This window comes from Salarias fasciatus, chromosome 18 (assembly GCF_902148845.1).
Source record: "Salarias fasciatus chromosome 18, fSalaFa1.1, whole genome shotgun sequence".
Lineage (NCBI taxonomy): Eukaryota > Metazoa > Chordata > Actinopteri > Blenniiformes > Blenniidae > Salarias > Salarias fasciatus.
Window position 1 is genome coordinate 15247411 of NC_043762.1, and position 20361 is coordinate 15267771.

Below are 20361 nucleotides of genomic sequence, written 5' to 3' on the forward strand. Positions count from 1 at the left end.
TAAAACATTACCGCTACAGAAAATATTTTTATTTATTTTGTCACCTTTCTTTGGCTCTGTACATTATCACGGGAACAATCTTAATAGATGATCAAACAGAACATGAAATTGTTTTTGCTTTTTGAAGAGTGGTGTATGGGATAAGGCATAGAAGGAGAGAAATTTGTGTAACCTGTGGATGCTTGCATTCAATAAAGGACTGCAAATCTTCCCATTTGAAAACCGAAGCTTGACATCAGCTGATATCTGAGACAGTAATTGGTGATCCATGTACCGTATATATTTGTGATGATGAACGATTGTTCTGAAGAGCTTCCTCTGTTTGATTTCATGGTTTCATTCTGCTATGTTAAATAGAGGAAAACAGAGGAACATTGCAAATGAAGTAATGAGTTATGATCATTAGGACAATGTGCAATTAAAATGGGAGAAAACTAAGTCGTGCTTTAATAAAACATTTCATTAAAGACTGGTGTTTGCTCATCTCCCTCACATATAGCACTCGCACACAACAAGAATTATTCAAGGCAGCTGACGTCCTCCTGCAGCAGGTTGTGCATCGCTATAAAAACGCCAATTACCACAACACATTTGCATTTGGCTTCTTCATACATGACACATCACACTAAACGCACCAACAAATCCACACGAATTCCTCTTTTTTGTAATCCTGACTGACAAAATTTGTTCTTTAAAAACGGTAAACCGCCACCAGGGCTCGGTGAAGTGCGTGCTAATTTTTTTACAGCGGAGAGGATCATCCTGTTTATGCCGTGGCGACTTGCCAGTAATCACAATGTACATTGAGTAAAGTCAGCCAACTCACGTGGAGCACATTCATTATAACACGACAAAGACTGTGTACCCTGCAGGTATACAGCCAGCTTAAGGAAAAGGTGCGATATTATTATTCTGTGTGCCAAGGTGACTTACAGGGCTTTCATACACAACCTGCCTGGAGACCTCGGTGTGTTTGTGTTTGAGTCCACATTCAGATGTCTTGCTACAGTTTATGGGCTGAAAGCCAGCGATTAATGCACTAACTGCCATGCTGTGAATGTTTCTGTACCTGCAAGATTAATTTTCTTTCTGATGGATTTGAGAGATGTAAACTTAGTAATCAGATATTTCTTCCAGGGGTCTCGACTGTAGCAATGTATGTAAATGCTTGGGCTGCACAATATCAGATATACAACAACAATATTATTATAGCAATAACGATGTTATCTGAAATGTATACAAAAATCTAAAACCAAAGATCGTGTTGATGTTATGGTACTAAAAGGTTTTTTGCTTCTAAATCGCAGTGTTCTTTCTCTTGCCCTTAATTTATATCACATTGAAAAATGTTTTTTGATCATTTGCCCAGAAGGAAGCACATCCAAAAGTAAAGGTTTCCTAATTTGGCCTCTTGCAATTTGTGTATCACATGTATTAACACTGCAATAATGATGAATTTGTAATTTTTTACCATGTAGCCCTAATAAAATCATGTTTTATAGACTATTCACAGTGAAACTGACCCAATGTTTGAATCAGGCTGCAGTCTATGACCCATAGAAATTTCACAAATTTGACATTCTAGGTGCTCAAAGACCGGCCAATTAAACATGTTCACCGTTGTCACACATCTCCCACGGGGGCGTTCAGGTGAGTGGGCCGTCGGGTCAGCGTAAAAACAAATTCAGAAACACTGAAGTGCTGATTTGCGTGTTTGAGAGGCAAGAAGGCTTCTGGTTGGTCTTCATGTTCTCCCTTTGCCGCTATGTGTTCAGACATGGTCGTTGGGTTAACTGATGACCGTAAATTGCATGTCTGTGTGTCTGTTCGCACAGCGGTGAGCTGAAGACATGTCCAGAACCCTGAGAGGCCCTTAGCAACATCTGAAGTGTAAGTTGACCTGCTGTCACAAAAAGAGCTTTTAAAACCCTGTTTACACCACAACCTTTTCACAGGGGTAAACTTTGGTTAAACTTTTGACTGTTTGTTTACACAAAACAGCATTGAGTGTCCAAAAAAAAAAAAACAGTTTTAGGGTCATTTACACCACAGTTTTTCCAAGATAAAACATACAGTTTTTCTGGTTCTGCTTCAGAAAAGTTTCTCATTTGTACAGCAATATCTTTAAAACATTGCATTTGGGCCATGAGTTGGTGATATTGGTTGTTTTTGCAATGAAATGTGAAATGTGTGAATGTGTGTGTGAATGGGTGAATGTGATAATGCAGTGTAAAGCACTTTGGGCTCTGTCAATGCAGTGTAAAAACGCTATGTAAGTGTAGTCCATTTACCATTTACAAATCAAACACACATGCACGCCCAGCACAGTTGTCCCATAAACGGACACCCAAAATACAACGAATGTTTTTCCATTTTCACTTGAAAACGTAAATGTGACTTCAGAGCATCTTCCAGAGTGGCAACATTTACAAAACGCAGCAGTCTCTGTGTAAACGGTCAAACCTTCCTGAAGCAAGGAGCACAGCACGTGCACACTCATACGAATGTTTCTGCTTATCTCCAAGTAGATCTACAGGAATAACAATGTTGGCTTCTACAGTTCTTCATGTGCAGTTCACACTGTTAAATTTTAACAGTGCTTATACAAGAAAGTGTGCGCTGACTCACCTTTCAGCAGATCTTGAGTGGGCCTACATGAAGATATGAGACTGTTTAAAACGGATTGTTTTCTAAATGCTCCTGTGCACGAGTCAATCAGCCCCAGCTAGTGGCCTGAAATACAAGTTATGGCATTTTCTGCATGTTTTTGAGCTTCCATGTGTATCCGTCGTCTGAATCTGGATTTTTGTGAAACGATGCAGTTTAGAGTCAATCCTTAACATGTAAATAGGACTGAAGGTGGTTATTGTGAAAACTGAATTGCACTGCGCTGCAGGCGAACCTTTCTTCTCCAACTCTGACTAAAGGTAGCGAAACTTCACAAAGCAGCATTTCAATTGTACTACTCATTTTATGGTGGCAGTTTGTAATTGATGTTGAGTTTTATGTGAGCAGATGTGAACAAACTACAAGTAATTTTGCCTCAGTACAGATGTTATTACAGTACAGCTCCATTGCACGGTCATTATTGCACAAAGCAAGAAACTTTGACTCCACTTTTGTACAGTGGTAAGAAATAAACACTTCGCCAGTTTAAATTTATATTTCAGTTTATCAGGTTTGCTTCTCTGTGTCTTCACAATGTCTTTTTCCTAAAAACATATTTCCCCGCCGTGGTGCTTCGATCTAAATTCTCCTGTTCGTTTCTGTGCCCTCCATGTTCTCTCTTCTTCTTTATTTGCTTTAGAAATACCTCACCCAGCTTTCACAATGATTATGTTTACATTAGGCCCTCTCTCTCTCTCTCTCTCTCTTTCTGTCCCTCTTTCCTTCCTCTTTTACTCTCTCTGATTCATCCCATCGAAGTTGGTCTCCACTGCGCTTGTACTTGTATGATATTGTTTGAAAACTTAATTATTCATTTAGACAGCTCGCCCTATAAATAACATATTTCACGGCTTGGAAAACGGAGAGTTTGCTCACTTTTCACCAATCTGCTGAGACTCTTAATGAGAACCATCATCCAGCCAGAGCTCAACATGTTCTCAGCACAAACACACTACTGGCTGCACAGAACAACAGCAGCTCTGACACATGATGTCAAACTGACCCACCGAGGAAGCGGCGAAATCTGACCTCAAGCACACATTGTCGTCGCAATAAAAATACATGCAGCCATCTGTCTCGCTGCAAATCATGCGACGTCAATCATAACTAGCCGCTACGCAAATTCTTCAAAGGGCACGGCAAAGATTTTTAGCTGTATTTGATGGCGTGAAGCCACCACTGATAACAAGTTGTGTATGGAGCAGCGTAGTGTGTGGCTGCACAACAAAACTGCAATCTTCAGCCCAGACTGAACACTTTTTTTTTTCCTTTCCTCTTGCAGTTGAGTTTTCAAGACAGATCTTGTTGGGAGTTATTCTGGTATGTCAAGCATCAACCACGTCCCTCCACAACCAAAAATGTACAGTTATTTCTACATACTTGTAATTTGGAGTATAGTTTTTAGTGGAGGAAAAAATCAATTATTTTGTTATTTGTGAATTTTATTTTTATTTTTTTATTTTGCAGAACTCAAAGAGGCAGAGAGGGACAGGTAGTGACAATTAGCAAAAAATTATCAGTTATTATATTGTATTAAATGCATTTTAAAGTGAAGAATACCACATGTTCACATCTTCACGTCTTCATATTTAAGACAGATATACAGTTAGTTATTTTCAATTAGTTACAAGCCGTGGCTGGTATGTGTTAGTTGTAGAAGTCATAATTCTGCCATCTGGTGAAGAGAATAAATAAAATGCAGTCAACGCAGAACAACAATGAAAGTCATCTGTCTCTGATTATGACATTTACATTTTTTTAAATTGACATCTTTACATACTTTCACTAATTTATGTGGTGAAAACAGCTGTAAATTATCAGTGGAAATGACCCCGTATATATATTTCTCAACTAACGGATAAATCAAGTCCACTCTTACAAATTAGATATATAACAGAAACTCCCTGTGTGACTTCCTGAAAATGTGACTGTTGCCTTTAGTATTTCCAACAGTTGCTCTAAGTGTTTCCGCACAGCAGAGCTCGTCAAGTTATAGAAAGAGAAGAGTGGATGGAGAGGACTTTAACACCAGAGTCCAAGGTCCACATCCGCTGTGATTTAGTAACTGAAGCACATCTGTTAGAGAAAAAAAAAAACTGTGGTTTTCAAGGCATGTTGCAGTCCTGTCCTCTTCAGCCAAGGCTACTTCATCTAAGTGCTGCGAGTGGATAAACATAACCGTTAAAACTTTTAATGACACATCACTGTGTCGAAACAGCAGAAATCCAAATGATATATGTTGCAGTGAGAACATTTTCCTGATGCAACCAGATGCTGTCATCAGTGACGTTTCCTCATTATGCTGAAAGTCATACAAAACATATCCCATGTTGCTGTTTTGTGCATGTAAAAACTAGAGGCTTTGGTTTATTTCAAAGCATCGGTTTATATAAACCTTGAAATATTTTACCCCCCCACAAAATTCCACAGTTCGCTCAAATTGTCATGATTTTCAGTTGACTCAGATAATTCAACGACACAACCAAGGACTTAAAATCATAATAAATGTTTTTTTATGTTGTTGACACACAATATATTTACTTATTTTGTGCAAAAAAACGGATGCATCTCTGCAATGAAACGATAATTTCTGGCGCATAAAATTCAATATCTTCATACAATCCTCTCATTTTCATTCATTTGATTCAAAATCAACCCATGAGCATCCAAAAGGCTATTGTATGCCACCGGAGAGAATCAAATCCACATTAGACTGCTCCTCATAAATCTTAATTGTGGGAATAATATTGAGACGGTCGCTTTTCAGTACCTAACTAGGCAGAGATTTATTGAAATGAAAAACGGAGATCATCACTGTTATAACATCTTCGGATTAACACATCTGTAGGACACACCTCTGCTCGCTCGCGCACTCGCTCACCGTTCCTCCTTCCCTCCTTCGTTCTGTTCTCTCCTCTTACATTACTTCTTTTTTTTTTGAATCCCACTTCCTGCCTCTCTCACTTCGACTCCTCCATTTCTTTTCCTTTCTCTCCCTCTGCTCCCCCACACAGTAATATGATCTCGTCTATCAGGCCGACAGAGCCGTGAATCAAAAGACACACAGAGAAATATAGTACAAACCTTGGTGGCCCCACCCCCACTACACGCTCTCTCTTCTACAACATCCCTACCCCCAACATCTCTCTCTCTCTCTCTCTCTCTCTCTCTCTCTCTCTCTCGCTCTCTCTCGTCCCTACCCCCAACCACACCACCAGCCTCTATCTTCTATCTCTCCTTCCCTCTCACTGAAACAAATACGCTCGCTGGCAGCAGTGCAACACAATGCTGTAGCGAGCCTTTCTCCACAGTGAGCGAGCTCAGAAACTGCAGCTTTGTTTACAAAGCTCTGACTTCAGACAATAAACTTGTCAGTGGAAAAAGGCCGTAACAATAAATTTCAAAAAGAAATCACAGAAAATGTATATCTGGCTCATAAAGTATTCGAGTGGAATAAACTGATGCTCATTCAGCATGTATGAAGGTCAGAGGTCACACTCAGATGCAGAACTTGAGGCCATAAATCACTCTTAATCCCAATTAACTACACATGACCCGCATATCGAATATTAATTATCACACTTTACATGTCTTTGCTCTGAGGGCAAAAATTTCCATTGATGCAAAATTATGTTCAGTTTCCAAACTCGCAGAGCTCACATTTTCAGCTTACAGCTGTGGGAAATGTGTTCTTGTTGTGTAAAACACAGTGAAAAATTCAGCTGACGTCATTTTTAACCACCTGATGAGAAGCAACCAACTAGTTTTTCATCAATAACCTGCTTTCAAAAACTAAAAGTTCTGAGCTGGAGTGCATTCAGGAGGAAATTAGAAATGGGGAAGAATCTGTTTCTGATTGAGGAAAAAAAAAACACAACACCTGAATACCTTCGAAAACAGACAAACTCTGAAAGTGAAAAGTTTCTTAAAAGCAGGTGTAATAACAACATGAGGAGTGAAAACAACGTTAATTCTGTTTCAACCTAGTACTCACTGAAAGGAAGAAAATCCACTTTTCTACCAGCATCAGAGGAATTGCCATGTTGCTCATTTACTTTTGTCTGTAAAAACTGTATGTTCCCAAATGGAAACTTTCCACATTCACGTGTTTTCAGACCAGGCAATACAGGTTAAAGTTACAGAGTAACATATCAGCTTGGCTCGATGTTCCCAACTGATGCATGCATAAATGGTAAATGAACAGCATTTGTACATTTCTGTAAATCCGAGGATGCACGTGCACATCCAGTCATACACCACAATTAACAGAACAGCAAAACAAGATGCACAATCATCAACCAAACTGTCCACCTGAGGAGCCACAGACTGCATGTATAGAATGGAAATTTATTCTCTAAAATCGTATAAAAGTGAAGCTAAAATACATGGAAGAGTTGTCATTTAGTAGTGATGGCAGCAGCTTCTCAGACTTGGGTTGCAGCCCCGCCCTGAAATTCTGATCCAAATTAGTGGTGATTTGACAGCTGTCAATCATGATTCCTTCAACGTTTTCTGACCGCAGTATATCCTTTATAAACTAAAAGATTTACCATGTAAACCCTTCAACTCTGCTGACAAGTGGAAACAGAAACAATACAACTGCACGCGTGTATCAGTGGAAGAAACAGGTAATCTAGTGTAGCTTTCCTGCTTTCGGATGGTCATGCTATTTCATAGCAAAACAGTTTATCCAAAAAAAAAAACTTTTGATGCGACTGAGGCTGTACAGTGGGGGCAGGCAGGATGCGGTTTGGTGGATATTTGGCAGATGCTGGAAAGCAAGGAGTAATGGGGGAAAAGCACTTTTATTGTAGTCACTGCACATTAATGGCTTGAGATAACAGTGAAGCAACTGCACACCACAAGCTGTACCTCCTGATATTAATGGTATTACTACTCCCACCACACACGAGACAGTTTAAGACATCAACAACAGCCAGTAAAAATGAAGTTATGTGAAAAACAGGTCACTTAGGTCAGCCCAGTGTAAACACAACAGAAGCAGCGTCTTGAATTATGGAAGTCCTGCTTTGCTGGTCCTCTAAGAATCATATATTTTAATAATCCTTCATCCAAAAATGAAAACTGCTAAACGCTGGAGGTGAGTGAAGCTCATTACATGGGTGTTACAGGATCCTTTTTCAGTTTACCTTGCTGCTTCTGCCCTGCTGTGTGAATATTATGCTTGCTTAGCTTTGCATGCTTTCACAAAACAAATATTTACATTTCTTTTAATTGAGAATTAAAGGGAGCAGCCAATTGCAGAGGTTCGAACAGCATGACTTCAGCTTGTACATGCTAGGAAAGGCAGTCGTTTTTGTTTTAATTAATATTATTTAAAACCACAGTATGCATAGATGTATGTCTGCTATTATGCAGTGCAAAGCCTGAAGAGAGGTTAATTAGTTGTTAACTCTACTGGATGCACTCAGTTGAAGCTAATTAAATAGTGAAGTAATTTATCACTGTCAAATGAGCATTGTGGCTGGCTATGTGTGTCTCTAGTTTGTTTGGACATATTACTCAGGGAAAATCTTCCCTCTGCTTGGGCTGATAGATAGAGAGAGTCTTCCATTTCCAAGAATCCATTCCTCATGTTTAGATTATCCCAAGTCCACTGGATCCCCACCAGGTCCTTCTTTCTGTTGTGAATCTGACCCTGACCTTTGGCCTGGGGGGAAACAAAACACAGCTTCTCAGACGGAAGCACAAATGAAAAGCTCTGCTTTGAATTCTAGTTAAGATTAAATATTTCCAAAAGACGCGTTACAAAATATTGAGTCTCTCCGTTTTACCTGTATCCAGTTCTAACAACCTATTCCTCTGTTTGGACCTAAAATAAAGAGCAACATTTGAGCTTGATTGCCTTCCATTTACCAGCGGTGAAGTTTTAATTATAGGTGTCATTTCCCTGCTGAAGACAAACCTGCAATGAAATCACAGGCTGTGCATCACCTACTGGGCGAATATGTTGAAAGGAAACGAGTAACAATGAAATGTAGTTACCATCAATAGCTGCGGTAATTAACTGCAGCCTAATAAGGCAATTAATTAGCACTTAATTGGCGGGGCCAGAAACAGGAACGCACGGGAGAGGGGAGGCGGCGGAGAGAGGCAACACTGACGGGTTTGTGTCTCTTTTTTACAACCGCAGCTTCTGTGCTGTGGGGTTTCTTTCTGTCCCTTCTTACCTTGTTGGTCCCAAAGGCCGGGTCAGGGTAGGAGAGCTGGCCCAGCCTGGTGTGGTCTGGAGCGGCCAGCGGCTGGGGAGGAGGCGGGTAAACTGTTACATCCATGGCTGAAAATACATCCACTTCTCCGTCTGTCTTCTGGCTTTTCTTCCTTTCTTTTTGTCTTTTCGTCCCTGTTTTTTTTTTATGTTAGAAGCCTCTTTATTAAAATAAAAGTATAAAGTTGGGTACCTAAAGGAAGAAAAAAGAAAAGAAAAGAAAAAGGAAAGCCTACACCGAGTCCTGAGAGTCAGTGAAGTTTTAGGTGGATGCTCCTCTGTACGGACCGGCTTTCATGCCGCTCATCAGAACAGCAAAGTTCCCGGTAAAAGCGCGTCGGTAAAAAGAAACCGGTGCACTTGGAAAAGAGCGTCGTTCTCCCTCCTTCTGCCGGTGTCCGGTCCCGGTGTGAGGTTCGGACAGGCGCTGTCTGTCCCTGCCGGGGACTGCGTGAGGCTGCGTGAGACTGCTGCTGCTGCTGCTGCCGCTGCCGCGCGTGTGCTTCGGTGTCGTAGAGCCTCGCGGAGAAAGGTAATACAAAGAGCTCGTGCGTCAAGTCACCGAGAGTCACCGCAGCTTATCCCGGAAACTCACCTCGTCACAAAATAACGGCCCGCGCGTGAGCCGGATAAAACAGCTAGAATGGGAAGACGACGAAAGAAAAGGCGTTTCCGCAAATCCTGCCCGCCGTGCGTAGATTAACGGAAACACTCAGGGTTGTTTCAGGAATTATAAGGCAACAGGACTCCACACGTTAGGGGCTTTATTTTGGGAATGGCCGACGCTACTTCATCCTTCCAGGATATCTTCACAGATGTGTGGAGGTGATGGCACCGTGCGCTCCATCTAGAGGGGAGAGCGCGTCGTGCGTCCAGCCTGCAGTTCCTGGAGCGCAGCGCACAACTCCGAGGGAAGGTCAGGAGCATCAACTTTTTTCCCTGTCTTTGGAATACTGTTTTCACGTTTTGTGCAAGAAAACAACACTTTCCACTGCAAAATTGCGTTTAATTTGTTTACATTGACTTGTAGCCTCACTAGAATGTGTGCTCATGAAAAAAGAAAAGTCATTGTCAATAATGTTGAAACGTCTGCTCCTGTCCTCTCGCCCCTGCCGTCATTTAGCATCTCACAACCATAACACCTAGATACGGATAATATTCAAGGTAGTTTTAATCGTTTTTTGCTGCTGTTTCTCATATTTTTGTCCATTTCTGGTGAATGTTTTGACAGTTATCTGTTTTTATTGTTCTTGTAGTTTTAGCTGTTTTTGCTAATTTATTTTTTAAAAGCCATTATGGTAATTTCGTCTTTTCAGCAACTTTTGCTTTTTCACCTCTTAATCCAAATTAATTTAATCAAATTTCAGCTATTTTCCCCTTTGAAGCCTTATCGCTCTTTTTTTTTTTAGCATTTCTTTTATGAGATTTAGCAGTTTTACCATTCTGTATTCATTTTTGATTATTTTAGAGGTCTTAGAGTTTCAGCACAACTTTTTTGTTACTTTTCCTCACATATCAAACACAGGTGTATCAATCCATCCATCCATCCATCCATCCACACTCATCTTCCACTTGTGCAGACTCACAGGTTGCTTGACCCAGTCCCAGTACACTCTGGACAGGTCACCAATGCGAGCACAGCAACAACCACACACACTCACATTTACAACTGGGGACAGATTAGGGTCACCATTTAACCCTATATGAAACCCAGAGAAAGCCCACACACTCATGAGGAGAACATGCAAACTCCTCAGAGAAAAGCCTCAACTGGCAAAAAGTAAAAGTTATCTTGAAAAACGAGGCAGAAGTGTTCAGTATACTTATAAATATACAGTAAAATATACAGTTACAACATGTCAATAATCAATTTAAAAGTTAAAGGTGTAAAAAGGTGCAATGACACATCGAAAACACTATGAACCAAATTTTTCCGCTGTTTCACCAATTCCTCAAAAATAGGAGTGGTTGAAAATTAAACTACTGATTTAGAAATCTACTTTTCTAAATGGTATTTCATATTAGTGATGTAGACTGCCGAACAATAGTTTTGCCTCAGCTGGTCTATAGCTCTTAGTGGCTCATAGCTTCTGTTGTTCAGATTGATAGGAGGGAATTTTTAGAAGACCTCAAACCAATCACAGTCAATAAATCCATTGAGGAAAATGTACATGCTTTGTAAGTGCATTCACCTGACGTCCTGTTTGTCAGTTTGTGTGCTTATGAATTGAAAATAGGTCTTGTCTCTGGTTTTAATCTTAATTCCTCATCTTGTTGGTCAACAGCAACTTAATTTGCATTCATATAAAACTTTCAGAGGCAGATATTTTGATTAGTGCAAAGGAAAATTACAGATGAAAATTAATTATGATTGCAACTAGAATGCATTACTGATTGCACCTTTCATCAATGTATGATTTATACAATTATTGATATTCACCCCCTACATTCACATAACTGCTGTGAGAGGACCATTGAGGCCACACAATAGATTTGCTTATTTAAATATTTCAGTTCAAGGCCAAAGATAACGCAGAGGTTATAATGCGTATATTTATAGGTGACTCTGCCTCCATGAGCGCAGACACGAAGAGAGCACGCCATGTTTCCCAGAAAGGTGGATCAGTGTGGTTCGTATGAAGGGAGCTATATGAACTCTGGGGCCCGTCAAACACCCAGGATCTGGGGCCACTTCAGAACAAGTCTAATGCAGTTTGAGTAAAGCGACAGCTGGCCTGGCTAACATGCAGAAGCATTTCCAGCCGAATATGTGGTTACCACAGACGCTTCACCTCCAAACTCTCATCCATAAGACTTCATTAGTTCAGACTGACCTGGGGAACTCTGAGCTCTTCAAGAACATCACACGAATTTAGTTGCCTTCATGACACCTCTGCATATACGGGGACCTGGTTGACCAAGCGTCCATACAGACATTTCAGAGTCACTGTAACTTCAGAGGGGATGACTGCTGCAAAAAAGAATTCCTTCTGCTGTTTTGCTTCCTTTAAATATTTCATGATCTCTTAGTAGAGTTTCAAAAACTGCTATTACAGTAAATCTGCAAGTATAAAGCCAGGAATGTGTGTCTCAATATATTTCTTTCTATCCAACTCATAGACTTGGTCACTGCCACTGATCCTAACTGACTCTTGTGTGACAAATGTGCATGCAATTCAGCAGGCTTCAAACAGAAAGCAGGGATACTGTCCATCACAGTATCACCTATCGCCCATGCATGCACAATGAGAACATGCAAACTCCTCACACAAGATTCTCCCTATCAGGCAAAACAGGTAATCATTCCATCATTATGCAGCCCTTTGTGAGGCAATTGTTTTTCCAAGCAATCTTATAATATACCTCGTACATCTCAGTCAGACCAGCATTCCTGTTGTTTTTGTTCATTGCAACCTCTGCAATCAAATGCATGAGGTTGAATGTCGAAAATATTCATTTAGTAAAGAGATGCATTTGCATTTAAAATATCATTAATGTTTACCACCTAACTTTAGATGCGATCACAGCAAACAAGTTAATTGTGATTGTGTCGTGGTACTGTGTATGTGCCACACCTGCAGTCTCATTTCAAAGCTGATACATTATGGTACAGCAGAACATTTTTTCAGGTTGTAAAAAAAAAACCTTGCATAGCTGTACAATTGAAAACCCATTTGAATCACGAAAATTAATTTAGACAACCAAGATAATGCATGAGTGATTTTATAGGGTGGAGGCAGAATAAGTGAAACAATGAATCAGACTCTGTTTTTAGAGTGAAAGAAAAAAGAAGGGCCATTTGATACACAGCAGACTGAAAGTTCATTTTAATTCCCATCTGGATCGTTTTTAATGACAGAACATTATATTTCCATTATCTGGAAAAGCGTACATGGACAGAGATGCACATAAACAAAGAAATACTCTCACAGATATGCTCACACACACACACACACACACACACACACACACACACACACACACACACACACACACATACACACTGAAATTAAACAGATGGTAACACATGCATATCTAACACAAAATCCACTTCACTTCACTTCAGACACACACACACAATTATATACAGTCCAAACACATACATAAAAAACACACAGTGTGCATACAGAGGAGACACATTAGTTACTACAAACACATACAGTATATGTATCATGAAATTGTCTTCTTTTCATACGTTTGCCAACACTCTATCACACACACATGCACACCACAAGCCAGCCCACACATACTTAGTGAACATACAGTGTGAGCCGCCCATCCCCCACATACACACATACATATATGCACCCCTCCCCTCTGAAAAAGGCATAATTCACTTCCACATTCTCCTCCCCCACACACAGTTCCTCTCCATAAAACTCCACACACATGCATACGCATACTGTACACACTGAACCAATCACACATACGTGCACTTGTACAGTACAAACATGACATATACACCCACACGAGCGCACACAGATTTAAATGCAGATGCAAGCACACAACTGCAGACATACAAATACACACACACACACACACACACACACACACACACCCAATGCCAGTGGTGCACCATGTATGCTAATGCATGTCAGCACACAAAAACACATTCATGAGCAAAATAACTCTCTCTCTCTCTCTCTCTCTCTCTCTCTCTCTCTCTCTCTCTCTCTCTCTCTCTCTCTCTCTCTCTCTCTCTCTCTCTCTCACCCTCATGCAGTTCTCAGATTCTCATGCATGAACTTTCTAACACATTTTTATGGTTTCAAATCGTAATGTACTGTAGCATTTGAATGATGTGTGTCTCTTCATGTCGGGGGGGATTACATTATAGATTCATAGCACAGCAATCCACTCCTGGGTGAAAACAGCCAGCTCTTTAAGGCATTATAGCTTCCCAGTGTGAGATAGATGAAAAAGAAGGAAAAAAGGAGAGGGCATTTACAAAAAAGAGTTTATTAAGGAAGATGCAAGGTACAAATATCTATTAAAGGACATCTTGAGATTTCTCTAATGCTCACTTTGCGTGACCAGGAGCAACGTTTTTTTGGATATGGAGACTTCTGACAGGACCATTGCATGCTTGGGTTATTTAAGCTTGTAAAGTGAATCTTTTAATATTTCATTATGAATCGTTTTTAAATGGCTCTCTCTCCCTCTCTTAAGTATTCGGCTGCTATTCCTTTTTTAAAGGGAAAGTCGTTTTAGAGTACCTGAAAGTACTCGCTGATTTAAAAAAAAATAAATTGCAAGAAAATATGTCAATGGTGTTTAAGAGAAGCGACACAAAATACTTATAAGACTTTTTGAAAAACACTATTTCCCTTAATTGAAGATTTTTGTTATTCAAATAGTTATGCTGCATGATGATAGTTTATTTTTTTTGTATTTCTGAATAATGCAACTTGACAATACTTAATAGTTTTAAAATGAAAAGATAACGAAAAAAATTTAAATACCTGCTGGTGGACAATGCATCATGCTTCTAGCATCAGGGATTCCAAACAACATGCTCATTGCAGTTTCACCGTCTGTGCCTGATATCAGTGAGTATTAGCATTACTGCTGATAAATTGCTTCGTATTGATCTCGGTCAGCGCAGACAACAGCTGAGCTTTAAAACTGTGTGCTTTCTTAATAATTAAATACAAGCTAAATATTGCTCATATATAACATTTGCTGCATTATTTTTAACAAAGCATATCTATCAGCCAAGTTTTAACTCAGTTTAAACTACAGGAAGTTTTAGCTGAGGTCTTTTTGGCTCACCAAGTTATTTGTCTGACTTGTGGAGATGGTCTTGAGAAAGTCTCTGGATGGGAAAGGATTTTTCCCGATTGTTCTGACATTGCACACTCAAACTCACTAGAAGTCGAGTAACAGTAATTTGGTTATCTTTGGTCACTGCAAGTTGGACAAAAGGACTGCTATTTTTTTTTATCCTTACAAGAGGATTTGAACATGCTGTCACGCACCATAATCAATGACAACAATTATTGTTTCACAGATGAAAATACAGTGTAATTGGTTGCTTTGATCAGTTTGTGGTCCAGTGTCTTAGTTGAGGACATTCAACACTTAAACAGGAGTGAGAAGAACCTGTCAGGCAGATCACTGGAGGAGTTTTCACCTCCTGAGCCTCAGCAGCTACAATAATTACACACAATAGGTTTTTTAAAACCATTTGGGTTTCATGTTGATTTTGGTGATACGCATTAGAGGGGTCCCGTGGAGGCCTCAGTGCCTACTTTGGATAGCGCCGTGACTGTCTTCAGCTTACTGATATTTTTTAGCTGTCACTATCAAGTAGAGGCATTTCATGAGATCTTCCCTGTGAAACGCTGCAGGTATTATAACTGCAGGTGAAAGGAGACAAATGAGCATAAAATACAGTATAGAATATTTAATAGCAGAGAGTATAGGTAGTATCCTTTCAATGCTTTGTCAACACCTTTATTCCCTATGATTTCATGTTTATACATAACTGTGTCTTATTTACTGTATACTTTATTTGGCTTGCAGCCAGCGACTTAATGAGAGGGGAGGTGGTCCTCAGGGTGTGATTGCGCTCATGTTTTTGGGGTAGTTACAGTGATGTCGAGCAGCATATATGATGAACGTCAAGTGTAGTTACATCTGAAGAGACACTGATCGTTGTGTTCACTGCCTCTCCCTCTGCGATCCTCCAGCACTGCAGTCAAAGCCGTCCTCCCCTGTGGAATTTCAATTATTCACACGTTTCTATAATATAAAACCTCTGAGACCGTCAAGTCTATAGGTTTAATGATCGAGGCTTTTGTTTTGGCTGTCACTTTGTAAATCAGAGAGGCTGAGATGCTGTCAGGAGCTGCGAGGCTCAACTCTGCACACTTCAGATGGGACCAAAGCCCCTGTGGGCCCAGCTCATCCATGATGGGAACAACATGTCGCATGACCTGCAGGACATCAAGTTATCTTATTCAACAGACAGCAAAAAGATCCAAATGAGAAAGTAATGAACCTTGAGTCAAAACCTTGTAATGTGTACTTTATATACAGCTGTGACTTTAATGAGTCAAAGTAGAGCATGAATATCAAAAGTCCTTGAGTTACACTGAATCGTAACCTAACCCCATCATAAGAAATGAGCACAGTCTTGTTTTTGACTTGACATCTTGATATTTGATCTGAACTGCAGGCTTCAAGTGCAAAATGGTGCTGTGACGCAATACAAGCAGACTATTGCATCCCTGCACAGCTTTGTACTTTACTGCTTACTGTCTGTATGTCTCTCTTATTCTTAGTCTTTTGCTCCAGTAAACTATAATGTGTGATAAGATAACATGGTAAGATAAGATAGATACTCATTCCTCATTAGCTCAATATTAAAAAAGAAAGAGAAAAATGTTTACATCCTATAAATATGATGAACCTTTGAGCAATGAGAATGTAAACTGTAAGCAGTTTTGTCTTTGTACACTAAGTGTGGTTTTGATAGAAAGCAAAGAGAAAGAAAGGAGACAGATGACTTTCATTGTAAGGAACTGAAAGGAAAAAGCTGAAGTTTTGTTGACAAATAATTGACATTGACTGAATTGCTCAGACCATTGTTAAAAGAGAATAATTCTTTCTCTGCTTTTTTTTAAATCGATTTCAACACACATAGAAAACACTGCAGTAATTCACATCAATGCATCCCGGCCATGCTGTAATGTTAGCTAAAACTATAAACTGTCCCTCCTTAACCTTTACTTTCAGTCTTTTCCTAAATCTACCTGAAATTTCAGAATTGTGGAAGTGTGTTTTGTTAAAAACAAAAACAAAAAAAAAAAACAGTGTTCCTGCAACATTGCAATTTCGGGACCACATGCACACACACACGTGCACGCACACACACACAGACTCTCTCCTCTGATCTGACAGTCTCACATTCGATGAATGTCAAGTCCACTGAATTAATTTGCACATTTTTAGTGGGAAGGGGTTGATGCATCATTCAGGCCTATTTTTCTCTGCAGTCACTGTTTTACTCTCAATCTCATCATTATTTCATGGTGGGCTATTTATTATGCTTGTGTGAAGTATGCACACGCACGCACAGACACACGCACGCGTGCGTGCACGCACGTATATATTTACATGCATTGCAAGAGCAAAATTTTAACTTTACACTGTGCCAAAACCTAACATTTTCTATAATTAAAAAGAGACGTACCTACTGCAAGGGTTTGTCAGGGTGAAGAACAGAATAAAGAATGACTGTAAACAAAACAGCAGGATCTTTACAGGGTTCAGTTTGTTCGATCAGTAGAAAACTCAGTTATTGTACGGTGGCTAATGCATCCATCATTTCAGTTCCAGGTATTCTAAAAAGAATTTCTTCACCACATGAAAAGAAAGTAAAACTCAAATCATAAAGCTGTTTGAACAGGAAATGTAAGTGTAGACGTATTATCTCTTTGACAGGAGGATGTTTCTGTTTTTTTATTGTAAAACCAAAGTAGATTTTTACACAATGTGCAAATTGATAATACTAAAATATTGATGTTCTTGTTTTTGCACCACTTGAGATGCTTGTGATTCAGTCGGAAAGCTTGCTAACTGCTCGGCAGCACCAGATGTTGAAGGGAACAGTGTACCCATGGGGAGATCGTCAACCTGCTATTAATGTTGACAGTAGAAAACAAAGCCATATGCATCCAATTTACACAGAGAAAGCATTAACTCAGCCAACAGCAGCAAGAGGAATATATACATTAACTGAGCAATTAGATGTGTTCCTAATCAGCTAAATAATAAAGAGAGACAGGGGGGTGTTTCTCTCAGTTTAATGCAGCGCACTGGCCAAGTCTCCATGCAAAGTTTCGTCTACCATGCTACAACACATTGCACTTAAAAATGCTCTGTCGGCCTTCATGTATTTCACCAGTCAGGTATTTTGAGAGTTCGTTGTGTCAGTTAAAAAATGTGCGCTTGCATTTTCTCCAAAATAACTCTGTGTGGCAGGTGACTCATCTAGAAAAAATAATCTATCTGGGACGGTTGGGGCACGGGAAGTCAATGGTAAAGCGATACTCCCGAAATTTCAGCACTTAGTAACAAGCCCCAGAGTTTTCGGTGTACATCACGTTATGTCCGGGCTGTCATTTGGCATTTCCATCCTTAGCCCTGACTGCTGACAGGGAAGTCTGTTTGACAGGAAATGGGTTGCAGTCTGTAACGGAGCATTTTCAGGTGATCTGAATGTAAAACGATGAGCTGTGCTTCTGTTAAACTCAGTGAAAATGACACTGCGATCTGAACACGTTAAACATGCTCAGGGTATCAGTAGCTGTTGTTTCCACATGGTCACGTCCTGTAATTTATTTCAGTAGTAAAGTCTTGCAAGAATCATTTGTTCATGGACCACACGGTGGTGTAGTGGTCAAACCTTCTCGCTGCAGACCGAGTAGGTAGCGGTTTGAGTCCGGGGAGTTAACGTGGAGTTAATTTACTACAGGTTCTGAGTTCGTCCTCAAATGAATGAATCAATTATTTCACTCAACAGATCTTTAAATTCTTCAACAATCCAGTCAACATGCACCTCAGCATCCTGATGATCATTGGCTTTGGGTCAGCTGGGAGAATCTCCACACTAAAAATTGATTTTCGCAACTGTTAACATGAGATTTTCTTGAGTCTGCATTTAATCTGGTTTATTGTGATTCTCTCAGTGAACACAGTTCAATTTTTAAACAGGAAACCAAACATCCATCCATCCCTTGTCTCATTGCTGCCATAATGAGTCAAGAATGCATTTGGATATTGGGATGAAGCTGCAGTACTTTCAGGAGACCCAAACAGACACAGGAAGAACCGTCAAACTTCACAATGTTGTCAGTTAGTCATAGAAGAACATTAAGAACATAATGCCTAAATAAAATGTGTTCTCCTTTAATTCATGATATAAAAAAAGCATAGAATTTATTTGAAATTGTGAATTTTCTTTGAAGCACTAAAAATCATTTAAATCAATCAATCAAAGTATGTTAGTTATTCCTTGATCGCATGTTGAAATAACGGTTTCAAGAATTTTAGAAATTTTGATTGTGATAATTACATTTAAAGCATAAGAAAACATTGCGTCCTATTAAATCCAATATTATAATAATTCATTCTGTTTTTTAAATTAAAGATCGCTATTTGTTTGGATGAATTAAAATCAATTCCTTGAGTTTTCCTTTATTTTCCACTGTGTAGAGGCTCTACTGGCATCATTTCAAGGTTCCTAAATGCTTTGACGTTTCCCAAATGAGGATTGGCAAGTCAGAATGATCTGTATCTTTGTTTTCATTGTGTGGTGACTTGTACGATAGAGCTGTGGAGCCACAGAATCAATAAAGAGAAGAGCATTTTTATACATTTAACACTGAAACTGCATCTACCAGCTCTTCATGCGAGTGTTTTCTTAGTCAGGTTCAGCACTCGTCAGTGCAAAGCTTTATTAATCCTTGACAACATATCATCGCTTTAGAAAATACGAGAATAATATTTCTGGAGATCTCCCGAATTTAGGAGGATTAAAAAAAATGATTTAAAGCTCTTTTAACCCCTTTGAAAACGAGGGTCCATCAGCATGCACGATTCTAACATCAACCAAACAAATGATCAAACACTAAAATGCATGTAGAATCATTTTAGAAATGTAATTGCTGCTTTTTGAACACTAAAGCTCTGTCACTTTAAAGTAACAACATCTACAAAAGGCTGATAAAACTGTGGACCAGGCCTTTGTTTTCGAGCTGAGACTCAGTGTGGTTATTCGTCTTGGATAAAGACTGAACCTGTGCAGCAGAGCTTCGGATGATGAGGAGAGAGTGTCGTCCAGTCGAGACCAACGGCAGCTAAAAATACTTTTCTTCACACAACATGGAAAAATCAGAGAAAGCTAGTCCTTTCTTTTTATATTCCCAGACAGTATCTTTCATGCTCGTTTTCCAGCTGTTGGCATCTCCTTCCTACAACAGGCCAACAGCCGCGTTAGTTCCTTTTCAACACATCGCAATATAAAGTTTGACATGCTAAAAATCATCTTATCAGACATAAGTATGGTGTCGTCTTTGCATGGTATTAATCCGAGTTAACCTACAGGGGCCTCTGAAGGCGTAATTTGTTTTTCCGCTATAGACTGAATGCATTCATCACCGCGGACATCTTTACAGCAGAAATTCATCTGTCAAACTGCCAAGAATTACAGCTGTCACAGATGCCGAGGAGCTCAAAAAGACCGTCTGAAAATGGGAACTGTGAGAGAAAATAAGCACCACTGGTTTCTCTAAGAGCCTGACAGGAAGATTTGTGACTGTGTGACATATAGACAATCTACATAAATGCATTTAATTTACACTTTAAGGATCGTTTCATTTTTGATTTTTCTCGGGAAAGAGGCTTCGAAGATGAGGAGTCTGGCTTAATAGTAGTTTAAAGTACAACACTCAACAGGA

At 39.6% G+C, this 20361-nt stretch overlaps 1 protein-coding gene across 1 annotated transcript in view; it reads right to left on the bottom strand.

The window, feature by feature from the left end:
- tox (thymocyte selection-associated high mobility group box) overlaps positions 1-16621 on the bottom strand; it is a 54773-nt gene extending 38152 nt beyond the window's left edge. The window contains exons 1-3 of the mRNA XM_030115212.1: positions 16611-16621; positions 14861-14863; positions 8859-9013 (exon numbers count right to left, since the gene is read on the bottom strand). Of these exons, the coding sequence (XP_029971072.1) occupies positions 8859-8963 (105 nt within the window). The 5' untranslated portion in view covers positions 8964-9013; positions 14861-14863; positions 16611-16621. The remainder of the gene's footprint in view (positions 1-8858; positions 9014-14860; positions 14864-16610) is intronic.
- Positions 16622-20361: the final 3740 nt, after the last annotated feature.